We start from the raw sequence: 18,545 nt of genomic DNA on the forward strand, positions 1-18,545 counted from the left end.
CAATTTTGAAATGACAACTTTATTAATAAAGAGAAGCAAGAATGCACCATCTTAAAATTCAGCATGCTTATAGACTGATACAAAATCGATGTTCAAAACCCCCTTTCAATACTACATAAACTACTGCTCTTAAATTCAAAGTTCATTACATATTGCTCTGATGGCTATATATGTGAATAATCATATGCTAAACTATAAATTGCATTACACTTAGTATGATTTTTTTCTACCCTCCCCCAAAAAACTTGCAATTTCAAACCACCAAAAAGCTCATCTATACAGTGGAGCCCATTTAAGATCAATTTGTTTCTAGTAACAGAAACTATGTTCACTGCAATGTAAGGTATCAATCTGTACAATCAATTCCTATTCAACTCAATGATTTTTGAAGTGTTGTATTTTGTCTACAGCTGCTTGCTTCCTCCTTTTCATGCCACAAATTCATTGCTGCTAAAATTATATGAATTTCACAATGGCATGATTTTTTAAAAAAATCATAAGAATTATACAGCACAGAAGGAGGCCATTCGGCCTATCGTTTCTGTGCCAGCTCTTTGAAAAGAACTATCCAAATCAAAAAAGTACCATAGCTATTAATTCAGACCAGATGTCTTTTATTGAATTGAAACTGTAATAGGATTTAGTGTTTAGCTAATTGTTGAATTCTAATATTTTGAGGTAGAAAGAACCTTTGCACAACTTATTCATTTTCATTATTATAATGGATATCAGAGAGATCAATGTTAAAATCTTGCTCTAGATGAACTACATTTAAGCAAATAGATAATGATCTTAACAGGGCACCAGTGTATAATAAAATACATTTAAAACATTTGCAAAGACAAGTGAATATAATGAAGAGAACAATTTGGGCTTTTCATGAATTTTAAAAACAACCATTGTACAGTAAAACTCACATAAGTTGTATTGGAACTATAACATGTATTATGACTTATGCGAAGTATGAGTTATGGCAAACTTGGAGAAGTCATATATCATATATATGACTTATGTAAAGTTAGGTATAAGTCAGATTTGTTATAACTTACACATAACACATACATAAGTACTGTACTGACTGGGGACATTAAGGCAAGGATTCCGAACAATGTTTAACTCTTGCATATTAAAGCAATGGTAGCCCATTCTTTCCATGCAAAGATACTGTACCACATTGCGGAAAACATGTACTGTACAATGAATGACACAACCAAACAGGTTTGCCAAACCAACAGAACTGTTTTGATAGAATATAAACTTAATTTGTGTTTAGGTGGGGTATCTGCATTGCCTGATGCCACGATGACTGGTCAAAACCTTGTCTTCCATCCTTGTTCGATGTGTATCATTCCATCAGCTGAAGGCATTGCAGCCAGTAAGCGCGCATTAGGTGACGGGTCGGGACTTAGGTTCCCGTAATTGTTTCGCATGGAGCTACTTCAAGGCCGGTAAGTGCGCATGTCGTGTCGGGTTCCCCTCGCTTACCTGTGATCAGGTAATGCTCTTTCCTCTCCCTGCTCCTGTACGCGATGATGTTGATGTTACATCCCTGGGAGGAGGGCATGGAGAGCATTGGGGTGCGAATGTGTGGTGTTCTGTTTTAGGCAAGCGGGCAAAGTTTTGACCCACCAGTCAGTAAGTGTGGTAGTGGCAAGTGTGGGAGTTATGCAGTGATTAATATAACGAGTGCATAGGAATAAGTGAATTTAAAAAGAAATTGAATGGGTGATTGTATGATTTATACAGATAAGACTTATGCAAGTTTTACTGTATTTTGTTACTTGTTTAGGTTTTCATAGAGAATGGTTAGTTTACAGAAATATTGCTAACAAAAGTTGTCGAAGTACTAGTAGTCAGGGTAGACGAGGTAGCATCAAAACTTCCTCGTCTTGATCCCCCACGTGAACCTGAACGGGAGCCTGAACGAGAATTTGGTCCAGATGAACTCAAATTGTAAGGACTGTTGATTCCTTTAGAAGAGAAAGATGATGCCTCTAACATCCTTAAGCCAGTTTTCTCCTCAACCATAGAACGATCCATTGCTTCTTTGTATGAAATCTTCAACTTTGTTTTGGGGCAGGTCAGATTTTTTGAATAGCTGTTGAAGTCTTGAAGCTTCTGAGCTGTTTTGCCACTGATCAAGCCTTTTCTTATTGCTTCTTCCACAGGGATTCGCCCTGAAACATTTGGCAGGACCAGCCCACCTGTAATGAACTGATACTCAAGGAAGCGATTTCCAGCTTCATATGGCAGCCAATTCTCCTTAATTGCTTCTGCTGCAGAGAGCTTCTTTTTGTTTTTAACATCCTCAAAACCAACAAATGCTTTTTGTGCTGGTTTTAAACGCTTTCCCATATCTTCATCAATGATACCTTGAATTATAGAATCTTGGATAAGTAATTTTTGGTTAGTGCCAGGATTTATGATCCCTCCTGTGCAGGCCTGGGCTTCGAGCAATCTTTGCCCTGTAATGGAATCAACAATGTTGCGACGCACAGCTTCAGAAATTGTTATTTTTTCCAATGTTTCAATATCAAATATTGCAGCAATGGGACTGAACTCATCAGAAGAAACAAATAGTGTTTTTGTAAATTGTGGAGATGGACTGGGACTCCTGTTTGTTGAATGATGCAGTTTACTCACATTCCGTGTATCAACGTTGGTCTTGTCACTAAACAATTCTGCAAACTGCGTAAGTGACATAACTCCAGCGCGGTAGTCATCAAAACTCTTTTTGTCAATTAAACCTTTCTTCAAATAATCTTCAATGTCGTATTGGATGCCAGTTTTTCTATCAACCACCACTGTTTTTACACTCCCATCTGATCCTGAAATTGTTATTTCTTCCCACTCTGCCTCCTGTTCAGAAAGTTCCACAAAAGTTTCATAATCTATCAAGTCTTTGTGATATGCTTCACGTACTGACATTTCCCGGTTTGTATCAGGGTCTACAATGACAATTCTACGTTTTCTGACCGCTGATGTAGATGTCGTCGTTTTCTTCTTTTCGGTCAGTTGCAATAAACAAAGGTTGGTAACTTTATCAGTAACGCATCGTTCCATCAGCTGAAGGTAGGTTAAATTTTCCTCTGTGTTGGGATCAAAGAAGCCCTTGGTATCATCACCTGGATCAATGAGAATTTGATTCATTTCTTCATCAAAGTAATTGCGTTTGTAAGCAGTGTGAACTGGCAAACGGTGGCTTTGGGTGGGATCTATAATTCCCCCGGTTGCTATTTGGGCTTCCAGTAGTCGAATGCCATGAGTTGGTTCAATTAATTCTTTCTTCATTGCCTGAAACAAGGAGATGAGTTTTCCTGTTTCGGGATCTTTGTAACCAGTAACAGCCTTTTCAGCTGAGAGAAGTTTATTTTTGAATTCTAGACCTATAAGCCCGCTTTGAGCAGCCTGTTCAACCGTCAACTTTAGGTTTTTGACTGGGTCAATCATATGGCCTGTGGCTGCTTGAGCTTCCAAAAGTTCAAGAGCAGTGCCACGTCTAATCAAGCCCTTTCTCATAGCTTGATAGACTGAAAGCTTCTCCCTTGTGGCTTCTACAAATATGCCTGCAATGCTACTTTTACCTTGGAGTAAGTCCTGGTACTTGTGGCTAACTTCCTCTGCTGTTATTCTCCCAGTTTCAATATCACTAGCTGTTTTTTCATCTATAACTTCAGAATTCACAAGTTCATGCAATGACACATGGTCTCTAATGCCTAGTAATTTTATTTCCTTCTTGGGCACCTCACTGAGTCTTTGAATTTCCATTTGTAATTGGATGCGCAGAGCTTCCAACTCAGATTGCTTTTCTCTATCAGCAGTTGCTAGTTTCCACTTGCACCTTTCCTCCAGCATCCTCAGTTCTTCTTCCAATCTGGTGATTTCAGCTTTCAAACGATCAAGCTCACTAGTTGCCTTTCCTTTATCTAGTTCTTGGTGTCTGATTGCCTGGTCTTTCATTTCAGCTTGGCTCTTCCAATAGGTTAGATCAGTTTTGACATGTTGAATCTCATCTTGCATATGCAACTTCGATCGGGATTCAGTTTCCAGGAGTGCTTTTATTCGACTCAATTCATCTTCATAATGTTGAAGTCTGGATTTGTCCTGCTCCAGAAGTCTGATCTTCAGTAGGAGAGATTCTTTTTCATGCAAGATTTCTTCTCGAGAAATCCGCGTGATTTCTATCTTATTAGTTGCCTAAATGTCAAAATAAACACATTTTTTTAATGTTTTAATCTCTTAAAATAATTAAAAGATATCCTAAATTGTATTAGAAATCATTAAAATCATGTTTCACCCACAAAATATACAGTCAATTCACTTTACAGTATATTCTGTGAAGTGCTTTGAGACTCGAAGACATGATAAGCTGCTACATCAAATGCAAGGATTATTATTATCAACTTCTTCAGGTAACCATTATTATACTATTATTATCAACTTCTTCAGAAGTACATTACACCAACACTACCAAGGTGTTTAAAATTATATATTTGCAGAGCTTGGGGAGTTCATAAACAAGGGATACAAGTATAGGATAGAAACTAGGGGATCTAAACAAGAATATAGGAAAAAAACACGTCATGCAGAGTGTAGTGAGATAGATTATGGAACTCGTTGCCTGAAATGGTGGTTGAATCAGATGGTGTGGATTCAAGAAGAAGCTGACTTTCACATAGGGAGAGGGGGAATAGAAGTGTATGGGAGGATTAAGGAACAAGTGAAGATTCATATGGAGTATTAACACTGAAACAGACTGCTTGGCCTGTTTCCATGCAGAACATTCTTTGTAATTATGCAGAACTCTACTCCAGTACAATTACTTCTGGAGCATAGTTCCTCACATTCAGTGTGGCAAACTTCTGGTTAACAGAAACTTTTATTTATGACTAGAACACTATTTTGTTATATATTTAAACTGGAAGCAATTATTTTCTTCTTGGTTTCATAACCATTTCCCATATCTATTGTATACCATAATCTATTAACAGTTCTAAAACAAAAAAATCCTATTAATTTGTATATAATTTATCCTATTATTTAGAATATTAGAAATCAGTTTCTCAAAGATCAGGTGAAAGCCAATAAATAACTTGAATGTGTAAATACATCTTATACTAATTATAATAATTATTATTATTCAAAGACATCTGAAGCTTTTCACTTCAACTAACCCACTGCCCACTGTCTTGTGATATTTCTGACAACATCTTTTCAGATCTGTATTTTACAATGCTTCTCATTTGATTTTTTCATAATTTTCTTAAACTTTTTTTCTTTGTTTTATTTTAATGTCAACCGGTATCAAAATTTAGCTTCAGAATCGGCCAGCCTTACTGTAATTTAACCTGAACTACATATACATTACAAGTTCTAGAATTCTTCACCTTATACTGTTCTTTCTAACATGAAAAACGGCTTCAGATGATGTAACCCAACTTCCACATATCCAGTAACCCATTCTACTACACAGTTTACATTTTTAATTCCTCTATTTCTTTTTGACTTTAAGAATTCAGGCTTCAAAATGTATAATTCTGTATTTGTCTTTTAAGCAAGAATGATCTTAAAATGCCTTATAGCATGACATTTATGAACAAAAATAATAAGATGTTAGATTTTCATGAATATTTTTTAGACTTCTTTCTCACAATTTTAGGGTTTCTGACAATTAAAAGCAGTTCATTATAAACTGGATGAGTTATTATGTTTAGATATGACTTACTTTATCAAAGAGTGTAGATTTCAGGGCAAATTCAAAGGCCTTCATTCTAAAATATTGTTATACTCATTTGAGCCATTAGTTGTTACAAAATAATACTTTCCAAACTATGCCATGATCCTTTGGATTTTTTTGCCATTATATTTCTGATTCAGGAAACTTGAATGGCGTAGACCATGGGTATCTTCAAAGCTTCCAATCAACTGCACTTAGTCTTTGATCTGTTTTGCAGCATCGTAGACAGTTAACTTAATTTCTGTTATCCAAGTTAGACCACATCAAATCTATGTACCTTTGAGTCGCCTGAATGGTTTGTCTAAAAATTCAGCAAGCTCAAGTGTACAGTGACCTTAGCATAAACTCAAACCTTTCAGAGTAAGGAGCAGTTATTCAATAGCTAAAGCTATTTTTAAAATGTATGATTAGGTTGAAACTAAGACAAAGGGCTATGGAAAATATGATTACCTACTTGAGGAATAGAATAATCTGTTAATTTAATAGGAATCAATTGCCACATATCACTGGAATAAACTCAGAATATCAATAGGGAGAATCACAAGTGATATCCTTTAAGATTTGTTTTTAAGATCTGTGACACAGAGTCATTGGTCCTACATCAATTCTAGCTAAGGTATTAGTTTTTTTTTTGCATGACAAATCATCCATAGTTCAACAAAGAACTGTAGTCAGAAATAACCTAAAAACAAATAAGTCCAAGGAAAATCCCTTGGTAAATATGTGATTTACATTTGTTTTAATTTAGCCTTCCAGATTATTTCCACATAACGATCTTAAACTTGGCCCGTGTTATGGCTGCGCATCAAGTTGAATAACATTTAATCAATAACAATGATGTTATTACCAATGGAGTTTTTCTTCCCAATGGTTTCCATGAAGTTGAAGGCAACTCTTACCAGTAGCCAAAACCAAAGAGCAAAGGAATGTGCTAGGAAATGGAGGGTCAGATTTTTAGGCCTTCCAGAATGACTTCAACCTAATCACCAAAACGTAACTGATTCAGATATTTCCAAATGTTTGGTTTGTAACAATTGTTACAGAAAGGGTACCTAATACAAATCTTTTCAATCCATTTCACCCACAAAAGTCAATTCACTTCATAGCATATTCTGTGAAGCGCTTTGAGACGTCTTGAAGACATGATAAACTGCTATATCAAATACAAGGATTATTATTGTTAGACAGTTCCTTGTTGGGTAGAAGGATGTCACAATCGGATTCAATGCCAACATTTAGTTAATCCTCTGTGTGTGTGGGGGGGGAGAGGGGGACGCAGAGGAAGATGAAAGGACCTCATATAATGGCCTGAAAAATGCTATTCATTTTACATAAAGCATTTGGTATAATTTGTTTGTCTTGAATCAGAATGTTTTCATTCCCTAATGGGAGAAACTATCATTTCACTAATAGGAAGATTTCCCCAAGTATTTTTTGCATTTATAATTGATGAATTATCAAAAGATCTTACATTGTTTTAATGCTTCTTTTGGATAAAAATCTCAAATGTAAAGGAAATTTTGGAAATACCTAGGTCGGTCATTGAAAACTAAACACTGAATGGCATTGTCAGTTTGAACCATAATCTCAGTATAAGACAAGTCATTGCTGGAGCCTTTTAATCAATCCATGGACATGGATTTACTGTGGCAAAGCACAAGAGTTAGATACAATGAAGGCTTACCTAATTCCAGAAAATACTGGACCCAGATTGGCAGCGTAAATAGAATCACAAAAGTAGAATCTACTGCAATGAAACAGGCCATTCGGTCCAACTGGTCCATATCAGTGTATACACTCCACATGAGCCTCCACCCCTCCTAATCCCACCTCCCTAACATTTCTATACACTCCTCAATTCTCCTCTCTCTCTCTCTCCTCTCTCTCTCGTGTACAGCCAAGGCTTAGAGTCCCCAAATTGTGTGAGATGGGGTATTGCTTGAGTTCAACCAGCTAAAGCTAAATAGGTTATTATTCTAAGCATTATTAATGCCAAGACAAATGATGCTGACTTTGCTTCAAAGAGGACCTTCTGGATGGTGTTCAAGTTTGGTTGAGGCTAATTCCTTGGTCTGTATTTATGTTGTCAGTATGGTTTAATGACCCATGTATAACAATACAATGCTACATTAATGTTTATCACCTGTCCATACCACGAGTTGCAGATCTAAAACATACTGATCTTACAGACAGTCTTTTAGAGCTTTTCCTGGTTCTCAAGAGACCTACTACCTGGAATGGGACCAGTGGACCATCGACTCCACCTTTTCACCTCATTGCTTACTAGACTTCATCAGATGAGATGCCTCCCTAATGCTCAAATATAGAGTAAGGCATAATGGCATCCAGGAGTACATTTTTATAGTGGCTGGGACAGAAGTCACAATATCTCAACATCACAGATATAGAAAACATCTTAAAGGGTGTCACTTATGCATGGCATGAGCTCTCCTTAAATGATATCTGCAGGATGCAAATGAAGAAGCAGTGTTATTTCCACAAATTGGTTTTAGAACTCATGAGATAGTTAGATGTTTCATGTAAATTAAGCATGTCGCAGACCTCTATGAAATATTCGGGTTGTAACACTTGCATTGAATGCTTTATTGAACTTATTCCTCATTGTTTAGATCAGCTTGTTTGATGTGAAAGACAGTTACCCTTATAGCATTTCCACTAATTCTTTTTGATCAAAGTATCCAGATGTGACTTATTTTCATAATTCTGGAAATCTTAAAATATCTTAAACATAATTTTGAAATAGTCGAGTGCTGCAGTGCATTAGTATTTATACTTTATACTTTTTCTACTCAACCAAAGATTGTGGATAAAAAAAATCTTACACAAAATATTTTCAGTGTAAAACAGTAAAACTTGTATATACCTCTAGAGCTTGCTTTTGGAATATCTCAACTTCCACTTTCAATTTTTCCCTCTCATTCTTTAACTCATTAATGAGTTTTTGCAGGTCAGCTGTTCTCTTGCTAGTCAGTTCAAGTTGGTACTTGAGTTCAGAGATCAATTTCCCCTTTTCACCTTCATTTTCATTTTGTTTATTCTGAAAATCATCCAGAGAAATCCTTATATTTCTGCATTCTTCTTCTAACCTCAGTCGTTCTTTTGTGAGTTTTTCCACGAGTGAACGAAGTCTTTCTATTTCGGTTATGCTTTCATTCAGACTCTTACTCTTATCTTCAATAGTTTTCTGACAATGTTCATTTCTCAGATGAGCCTGTCTTAAATTGTCTTGTTCCTGAGTTAACTGGTGACGCAGTTTCTCTATTTCAGCATACAGCCTATTGAGCTCCTCTGTACTGACCTTCTTCTCATTAAACTGATGTTCAAAAGATATCCTTTGCTCTTTCAGATCATCCTCAAGTTTTTTCTTTGTGAATGAAATCTGTTCAATCTGCTGTGTGAGCTGACTGATTGTAATTGTATATTCTTTACAACTTCTCCTAATGCATTCTAACTCTTCTTCAGCCTTCTTTCTCTTTGAAGACTCTTCAAGTACATATCTCTTTTGTTGAGCAATCTCCTCTTCTATCTTCACTTTAAAATGGTTTGCTTCTCTTATAGTGCTTTGGAGTCGTTCAATTTCTTGCAATGACCTATTCTTCTCATTAGATGCTCTCTCATAATCCATTTTGATACGCTTATACTCTTCCTCTACGGTATGAATTCTGGTAAATGAGTCTGTGGTCTTCTTCTGACTTTCCATGTTCAGTTGCTTCAGTTTGTCATTATCATTTTCTAGATTTTTCCGTTTATAAATTTCCTCTTCTAATAAAACTTTCACTCTTTCGAGTTCCCTTGTTTTGTCACTAATACACTTAGAAGTATCTTCCTGGAAAGCTTTATGCCTCAGTATTTCTTCTGATCTAATTTTGATTAGTTGTTGGTGTTCTCTTTCCAACTCCAATCTCTTCCTAGATTCATGAGTACCAGATGCTCTCTGCTGTGCAATATTCTCTTCTGCCTTTGTTCTATGCAATTCAGATTGTTTGATGGAAATTTTCAACCGTTCTATTTCTTCTTGGAGATTACTTTTCTCTCTTGAAATGTTGTCCAGCTTTATTTTTAGCCCTGAAGTATCATCCTTTTCGATAGAGAGCTGCTCAATTGTGGATTCACTTATCTTGATCTGTGTTTCATAGTGTGATTTCAACGTAGTCATTTCAAATCCATGTTTGTTCTTAATCTTAACTAGTTCACTTTCAATCTCTCTCCTAGTGTTAGACTCTTCCTCTAGCAGTTTTCTAAGCCTCTGTATCTCATGCTCTTTCTCCTTGAGTGTTTTTTCAATCTGCACCTTGAGCCAAATGACATCATCCAACTCCTTTTGTTTGATATGGAAAACACTGTCATGCTCATCTTTTTGCTCAATTTTCAGTTTCTCACTCGATATTCTCAGCCTTCTTTCCTCTTCAAGTTCAAATGTCAGTCTTGTAATCTTCTCGTTGATTTCTTTCATCTGACTAATATTTACCTCTAGGCTGTGCTTCGCATTATCACGTTCCATTTCAGCACTTCTCCTCTGCTCCTCCAGGATTACAACCTTTTTCCTCAGTTCTGTGATCTCAACTTGAATCTGACTTAAATGTTGATCAAAAAACTTCTTCTGTTGGCTACTATCAGCATTCTCACCCTTGGCATGCTTAAGTTCCTCTTCCAAAAGTTCTATTTTTGTGTTTTTTATCTGTATAATTAAAATTAATGGAAGTGGCCTGTAATATTTGTCTTTGTATCACCTACAATTTTTAAAATCCAACACTCATTTACAGATTGCGACCAGGGTTACATTCTAGAGCAAAACGCTCAGAGGCTGTCCTACTGGGCACACATTAGCACTGCATTACAAAGAGCAGAACATCATTACTTCCTACTTCAAAATTGCAAATTGCCACTACAGTAATATAGAGGACAACGATGATTTAAAGAAGTTGTTTCCAGGAAAGGGGTAAAAATTAAATTTACCTTTACTTCCTCCGTGTTCTTCAACATCTCACTGAGACACTTGTAATAGTCACCTGATCTTGTAAGAAGTTCAATGTATCGAGACTGCAGATCTGCAGACTGTAGGGGGGGGGAAACAATGAATTGCATCTTAAAAATGTGAATAAAGAAATACATTTAAACTTATGAACATTTGGATTCGTTTCTTAACTAAGAGAGGTGACTGGGTGGAAAAAGAAAATAAATTTTCTGGCGTATTGCTAGTTCTAGTCATAGACCATATATCATACACTACAACTAGCAGACATCCAATAGATGGCTTATCCATATACTTCCTGTAGGGGTAGATGGTTTTTGCCACTGCTAGAAATCTGTTTGATAAATTCTAAGAGGAAGAGCTTCGTAGAACTACTACTGTTAGGGTGCCAGGTCCAGAGGCAACACAATCACAGTATTTGACAGCAATTTATTTGTTGAGGTGGGTGTCTTGACACATGCGGAAACCTATCACCATGCTTGAAAGTATCCAAACGAAACTGAGATTTCCTCCTTTAAGCACTACATCAAGGATTGTTCACTTATTATTTAGTTAGTAGAGGAGAAAGGAGAATTTAAAACATGACAATAACACAAAACTACAAGCAACAGCTGCATTTAAGTCTTAAAAATAATTTAGAATTATTTTACAAAACAAACATTGCGGGACTTTTCTCGTTACTAGCTTTAACTGCAGAAGAAAATGGGCCAAAAACAGAAATGCAATTAAGCAAAGTTTTAGTTCAGAGGTCTATCAAAAGCATCTTGCTTATTTTCCTCAGTTGCATCACTGACTTATAATTATAGAGTGCCAGTATTGCTCAGTTGGTAGCACTTTGAGCCATGTCAGGTCTTCGAACTCCTATAGTCCAAGCTGACATGCCAATGCATTGCTGGAGATGTGCTGCATTGTTAGAGGTGCCGCACTTTAGATGAGATGGTAAGCTAAGTTTCCATGTTAAAGATCCTACAGCATTATTTGGAAAGAACAGGGTGTTTCTCCAGGTGTCCCAGCCAACAATCCCCAAATAAACAATTGGTTCTTCACTTCATGGCTGTTTGTTGAACATTGCTGGTGCAAATTAGGTACTGTATTTGGCTACAAAACGCACAGTCACTTTATATATTGTGAAGTGCTTTGAGACATTATTCTGTTGTGAAAGGTGCTACATCAAATGTAAGGATTATTTATGAGATAGGATACACAGATGTTACCGCGGACTTCAAATGTAATAATAATCATTCTTGCATTTAATAAAGCGTTTTTCATATCAGGTGGACATCTCAATCAGAATTTACTGTAAAGTGTAGTGATATTATGTAGACAAATACAGTAGTCAATATGTGCACAGCAATGGCCTACAAACATATGGGGAATTATTGGCCAATACATCAGAAGAAACTTCCTTCTCTTTTCAAATAGGGGATTCTTATTATCCTTCTGAACAGACAGACAGAACCTCAATTTAAAGTCTTATCCAGAGAATGGAACCTCCAACAATGCAGCACACCTCCAGGACTGCATTGGAGAGTCAGCGTAGACTATTTGATTTCAATGCTCTGACATGGTTCGTAAACCCATAATATCTGACTCAAAAGTGAGAATACTACCAACTGAGTCTGGCTAACATTTATAGGTTTAAGAAATGTATGGAAATCACAGGATCACAAGACTAATTTGGATAATGCAGGCCCTTCAGCTCACATGATCTCATACCTCCAGAATACCCACCCCAGCATCTTCAGTCATAACTTGGACTGTAATACTTGGTTGAACTGTGATGTTTGATGTTTTAATAATTCAGTCATTTAATTTAAGACAAAGTAGACTGCAGAACACTGAGCTCAAAGCAAAAGCACAAGAAAAAAACTACTTGAATTACCTCACGAAGAATGTTAGTGGAAGCTGACTGTGCCACTTGCCTCTTGATTGGAATTTTAAGTAGCGTCTCCAGACCAGCACTGAATGATGCTAACTGAAGCTCATAATCCTGTAAATATGAGAATATGTATGTATATGTCTCACAGTTCCATTTACAAACAATGAGGTTTTAAAGCATTCATCAGCAAATGTGCAGTTTAAAATGGTACATTGGAATGTACAATGCATCTTCTCCAGGGAACCCCATTTATGTCATGCCCGCCCGTGAGAAATTGGCTCAGATGAGATCTTATTTCAGAGCTATGTTCCTGCAATTGGCGTCATGTACACGTATTTCCCTGGAGGACACGTATTTTACACCCAATGATGCAAGACTTGGGAGTTTGGCGGTGGTTAACTGATGACTCAAAAGTTGGCCATTTTTAGCTCAGGAAGCTGGCTGTCACAAGGGAAATCAGCCAGCTTTCTGGTTACCTGCACAGCGAATGCAGAAGAGCTGACTGGTGCTCACACCCTTCTATTATTGTTGGTTGGGATTATATGGACTCCAATTACGTTACAATGGGGTTCTACTGTACTGAGCTTTTACCTTTATAGATGTTGCACACATGTCCGCGTCACTTTGATACTCTTCAACATTGACTCGTTTGTTCTTTATTTCTGAATGCAAGTTCTATTCAGTAACAAAAAAAGGATATTAGCACAATAATACCAGTTTGTTTTTAATACGGTGGAAGAAAGTTTAGCCAGGCTCAAGTTAACTTCAGACAACAGGTGAATTGGACCAAACGCCCAGCCCCGATTCATTTGTATTCTTACCCGTTTTAAATATACTTGTCAATTCGTACAACAATCCGGTTAATCTGGATACAATGCCTTGTTCCTCGCTGCTGACTGCAGTTGCTTGTGTGTTCTGTGTCTCAGGCGATGCCATTCAGCCACGAGGGGCTCCAGGCAGAAGATGGGACGAGTCAAATTGCGATTGATTGACAGCAGACTCCAGCCATTCACAAGCGGCTGGAATTGGGCTGTCAATCAGTGAAGGTGCGGAGGAACGGGAAAGAAACAAGGGAATAGGAGGAGTCAAATCACGATTGATTGACAGCTGGAGCTGTTTGTGAATGGGTGAAGTGCTCAACCATTCACAAGCGGCTCCAAAGGTGTCAATCACTTTGGAGCCACCGCTAGTTGGTCCCCTTCCCGTCCAGTGGAAACGGCAATGGGCGGGAGGAGGCGCCACCGCTACTCTGGTGGGCAGGAGGAGATAATGGAACTTCGGTTAACCTTTTTAACGATTAAAAAGCTAAATTCAGAAATGACATTTTTATGTAGGAGCTAAAATTGCAATATGTGATGTGTTAATAAATGTAGACATGGCAATTGTTATACTGTTGGTAAATGTGGTCACCGACGTCAGTCAGTATTAAAAGAGTGGCCACAGGTGATACCATTGTCTCCACCAGAATGTGTCCGACTTAACCATCTATTACAGGGTGAAAATTGCTACATATCATGTACGAATCATCACATTGGTCATAAAGGTGGTCAATGAGGTCATTCAATAACTAATGACTGGCCCTAGTTGTGACTGACCCTCCCCAGCCAACTCCACCACAATGTTTCAGTCCAAAGTCTCATTAGTGGCTATTGGAGATATCAGTCCCCAGGATATCAACAACAACTTGCAAACAAAAACAATAATAAATTGGTCATTTTCAATCCACGACTGTTTGTGGGACATTGCTGTACACAACTGGCTGCCGCGTTTCGCCTACAAATATACGGTCAATTCACTTTATAGTCTATTCTGTGAAGCGCTTTGAGACGTCGAAAAGACGTGAAAAGCGCTATATCAAATGCAAGGATTATTATTATTATTTATATAGCGCCCTTTAACTCGTTTCGAAGCGTTGAAATATCAGCTGATATGACTCTTTCTTGTTGATTTAAGATGTTACCTGTGACTGGCATTCTAATGATATGACCCATGGGCTGGCATGGCCAATGTGGTCATCACTAGAGCTTCATCTTTGTGATGCTTCATATATTTTTTTTAAATCATTCTGGTGGAGACTAGGTGTCACCTGTAGCCACTCTTTAATACTGACTGACATCGGTGACCACATTTACCAACACGATAACAATTTCCATATCACATATCGGAATTTTAGCTCCTACATAAAAATGTTATTTCTGAATTTTTTTTAAAATTCCAAGTGGAATGAGTGCTAATGGGCCTATTAGCATATATGCAGTGGTTAGCATCTGGCAAATACAGAAAAATCAAACGCATGGAAGGTCACAAATTGAATAAACCTTTTGCTCTTGTAGTTGAGCTATAATAGCTTCTGCATGCCCAAATTTATTGATTTGCAGTGCATCCTGTTTGCATTTGGTTACATCAATCCATCTGTTAAGCCCATCAAATAATTGTTTGTAATCATTCAGCTGCCGGTGATGTTTATCCAAGTCTAAATATCTGCATAAAGGAGGGGAATAAAAAAAAAGTAATAAACAAACCAATTCTGAATCCATAATTATTACAATTAATAAAATAAATTAGACTTTGTAAGAGCTCCTGGATTCCTTTTAAATATCATGCGACTGGATTGTTGCACTTAATGGAGGGCAACCCCATAATATCGCAGTCATCTGGGTCCATACTCTCAGGCTCTGCTTTATTAGCCGATAACTTTGGCTTTCTGACTATGTTTTGTACAGTCATTTGGGTAGTGGCGAGACCAAAACTCTTGACCACCACTTTCGATGTGTAAGAACAATAATTAATATCACATCTTTATAGGATAACTATCTGCATGATAACGACTCTGGATTTAAAGTTTTTTTTAAAACATGAAACATTTCTTTAAGCTGTAGTTTGGTTAGAAATTTCTATATTTAGAGTTACTTTAAAAAACAATTTCCAAAAGGTTGTCAAACAAACCTGGAATCAAGTTCTTTGTAAATTCTTTGCCAACGGTCCTTCAGTTGTGTGACCTTCTCATTATATTTGTCAATGTCAATGTCACACTTGTATGAAGATGTTATCCGCTCATTGATATTTAACACTTGGTTCAGATCGTCATCCATGTGCTTCAGCAAGTCCCTTTTCATATCCAGTTCACCTCTCATTGTCTATAGGCAAGTGGAAATGATTTAGTTCAAAAGTTAGCCCTTGAACATTGAATCACCATGAATCAAATGGCTGTTTCACAGGCTGTGCGGTAACCAGAAATTGACATGCAATGTATATTTACACCAAAATGTCATTCATGCATTGGACCATTTAAAAGGCCGTTTAATTCTCATGCGAATTATGAATTTGAAACATTCTTTATTCTCTGCATAGTGCAGAGAGAAAACCCAGCAGTCTAGAAACTCAAGATTTGAATTACCTTCAGATAGAATCTGTAAGGCTCTATTTTATCCAGATCCAATGGAACACTTTCCTCTTCAGTTAGTCGAGCTTCATAAACTTTTACAATATCTTCCACCTCAAGAATACTTTGAATGAGTAAATTCAGTACTTTCATTCTAAACATAAAGAGTTGCAATAAATTGTAAATCATTCATATAAAATCCATTAACCCTCAGCCAGCTGGTAATATTCCAAAATACTTTCAATAAATTCAAGTTCACCATATAGTCAGAGTAGCCATCTGTCAGGTTAACCTTATCCATTGTTGGCAACTTACAAAAAAATAAGCAAATATATATTTTAAATGACCATATAATAATAAAAATAATACATAGGGCATGCCTAACATACGACACGCCTAATAAAAGTGACACCACTTTAGGTAAATATGCATTGTTTTTTTTGTTCTGCTGAAACGATAAATTAATATTGACAATGAGCTGGGCCACAAGGTTAACATCTAAATCTGTAACCTCACAACCTCCTGATATTGGGTTATGTAATAAGAAAGAGATCCTGAGTGAAGACCATGTTCTTGCCCGTAAGAAGAGCCAGAGAAACAAAATCAGAAGTTTTACAAAAAGAACAACCTAGAACAGCCCAAAAGTGACGGGAGCTGTGGGTTTTGAGAACATTCAGTCGACCCAGTCTGATAAGGAAAATATAATAAAACTAATAATAATCCTTGCTTTTCACACGAGGATATCAAAAAGTGCTTCACAGGATTTAGTGTAAAATGTAGCTGCTGTATTTTGTAGCCAATAAAAAACAGCCAATTTGCACACAGCAATAACAATAATAATTCTTGCATTTGATATTGCGCTTTATCACATCTTCGAGACGTCTCAAAGTGCTTCACAGAATATATTGTAAAGTGAATTGACCTTGTATTTTGTGACCAAACCTACGGCAGCCAATATACCACAAACAGCCGTCAAGGGAATGGCCAATTATTTGGGGGATTGTCGGTCAGGACACTGGGAGAAACTCCTTTCTCTTTTTGAAAAGTACCATGGGTTCTTTAGTGTCCATCCGAACAGACAGATGGGACCTTGGATTAATGTCTCATCCAAAGAACAGCAGCTCTGACAATGTAGCATATCCCTGCATTAGAATGTCAGCCTAGACTATCTGAGTTCAAAGTACTGACATGGTACTTGAACACACAACCTTCTGACTCAGGGCCAAGAGCTTTCTTCAGCCTTGGCTGATGTCATGTGGCAGGAATAAATCTGACTTCTTGGTCCTGATCACCTTATTGCTGGAAGAGATACTGTATGACTTCCAGCATTACAAACAATCATTAGACTCTCATCAAAGCACACTCAGCTTTATTAACTATTGAATTACGCAAGTGGCCCAATAGCTCAAGGGATAGCATTCCTGATCATTCACATCAAAAATCGAACTCAGATTCCCTTGAACCGGTAAATGTTGCTGTTTATCAAGATCTCAAATTATGTCTTCGATAGAAGTAGAAGCATTCTATCTTTAAAAGGCATGAAAGTCTTTCAGGAAGCATTTGTACACAGCATTTTGCACACCAGCACAAATGTAGCAATTGTCCACCTCATTGCAAGTGTGAGAAACCAAATGAAACAGCAATTCTGTCATAGCAGCTCTGCTATCACAGCTGTGCTGACATTTATGGCCCAAAATGAGCCACTCATACATAACTGGCTGTGTGTGTGTGTGTGTGTATGTGTGTGTGCGCACGCGGAGGGGGATTTTAAAAAACAAGTATCAAACATGGAAAAACAATGGGTTGACATAAGATCATGACAGTTGTATTTTGAAATAATGTATATTGTACAATATACAATCTCTTCTGTACAATAATAATAATAATAATAATCCTTGCATTTGATATAGCGCTTTTCACGTCAGGAGGACGTCCCAAAGCGCTTCACAGAACACACTGTAAAGTGAATTGACTGTATATTTGTGGGCGAACGCGGCAGCCAATTGCGCACAGCAATGTCCCACAATCTAACAGTCGTAGATTGAAAATGACCAATTTATTATTGTTTTGTTTTTTTGGAGGGATTATTATTAGGCGTGTGGAGTAAGGAAACTTGCCCAAGGTTTCGCCCTCTGCCTGGAATTGAACTCAGGTCTCTCACTTGCAAAGCGAGTGCTCTAACCACTGAGCTACAGGACTCTGCTGTCATTGCAAAACATTCGCCAGTTCAAAATAAAATGAAGTAATAATCATCTGCACCTCTTACCTTTCTAAATAATCTGTGGAGTATCTGCTGGCGGACTTCAGCCGCTGAGCTATAAAGAGAAACTCTTTTTCAAAGAATAATTTAGACTCCAATGATGGATTTGATAAGTGCCACTTCTTCTGCAGTTTGACAAAGTCATTATCAATTGCATCTAGGTCATCTAGTGTAAGCTAGATAAAAATAAAAGAACGTATATCAGAATGGGAGCAAAGCACCCAGTAAATCCACTTGAGTTTTTCAAAATAAAATCTGAACAGTTCCCAAATTAGAATACAGAAAACAAAATAA

General features: G+C 37.2%; 1 protein-coding gene across 2 annotated transcripts in view; it reads right to left on the reverse strand.

The window, feature by feature from the left end:
• The window catches only part of dspa (desmoplakin a), a 42,624-nt gene continuing 24,079 nt past the window's right edge, over nucleotides 1–18,545 (reverse strand). Inside the window, exons 16-24 of one of the 2 annotated variants that reach the window (XM_007903423.2) lie at nucleotides 18,258–18,427; nucleotides 16,007–16,145; nucleotides 15,556–15,746; nucleotides 14,928–15,090; nucleotides 13,201–13,284; nucleotides 12,613–12,720; nucleotides 10,715–10,813; nucleotides 8,622–10,436; nucleotides 1–4,197 (exon numbers count right to left, since the gene is read on the reverse strand). In XM_007903423.2, coding sequence (XP_007901614.2) covers nucleotides 1,807–4,197; nucleotides 8,622–10,436; nucleotides 10,715–10,813; nucleotides 12,613–12,720; nucleotides 13,201–13,284; nucleotides 14,928–15,090; nucleotides 15,556–15,746; nucleotides 16,007–16,145; nucleotides 18,258–18,427 — 5,160 coding nt within the window. In that variant the 3' untranslated portion in view covers nucleotides 1–1,806. The remainder of the gene's footprint in view (nucleotides 4,198–8,621; nucleotides 10,437–10,714; nucleotides 10,814–12,612; nucleotides 12,721–13,200; nucleotides 13,285–14,927; nucleotides 15,091–15,555; nucleotides 15,747–16,006; nucleotides 16,146–18,257; nucleotides 18,428–18,545) is intronic. The other variant, XM_042346830.1, reaches the window with a different exon arrangement.

This window comes from Callorhinchus milii, unplaced genomic scaffold (genome assembly GCF_018977255.1).
Source record: "Callorhinchus milii isolate IMCB2004 unplaced genomic scaffold, IMCB_Cmil_1.0 Scaffold2, whole genome shotgun sequence".
Taxonomy (NCBI): domain Eukaryota; kingdom Metazoa; phylum Chordata; class Chondrichthyes; order Chimaeriformes; family Callorhinchidae; genus Callorhinchus; species Callorhinchus milii.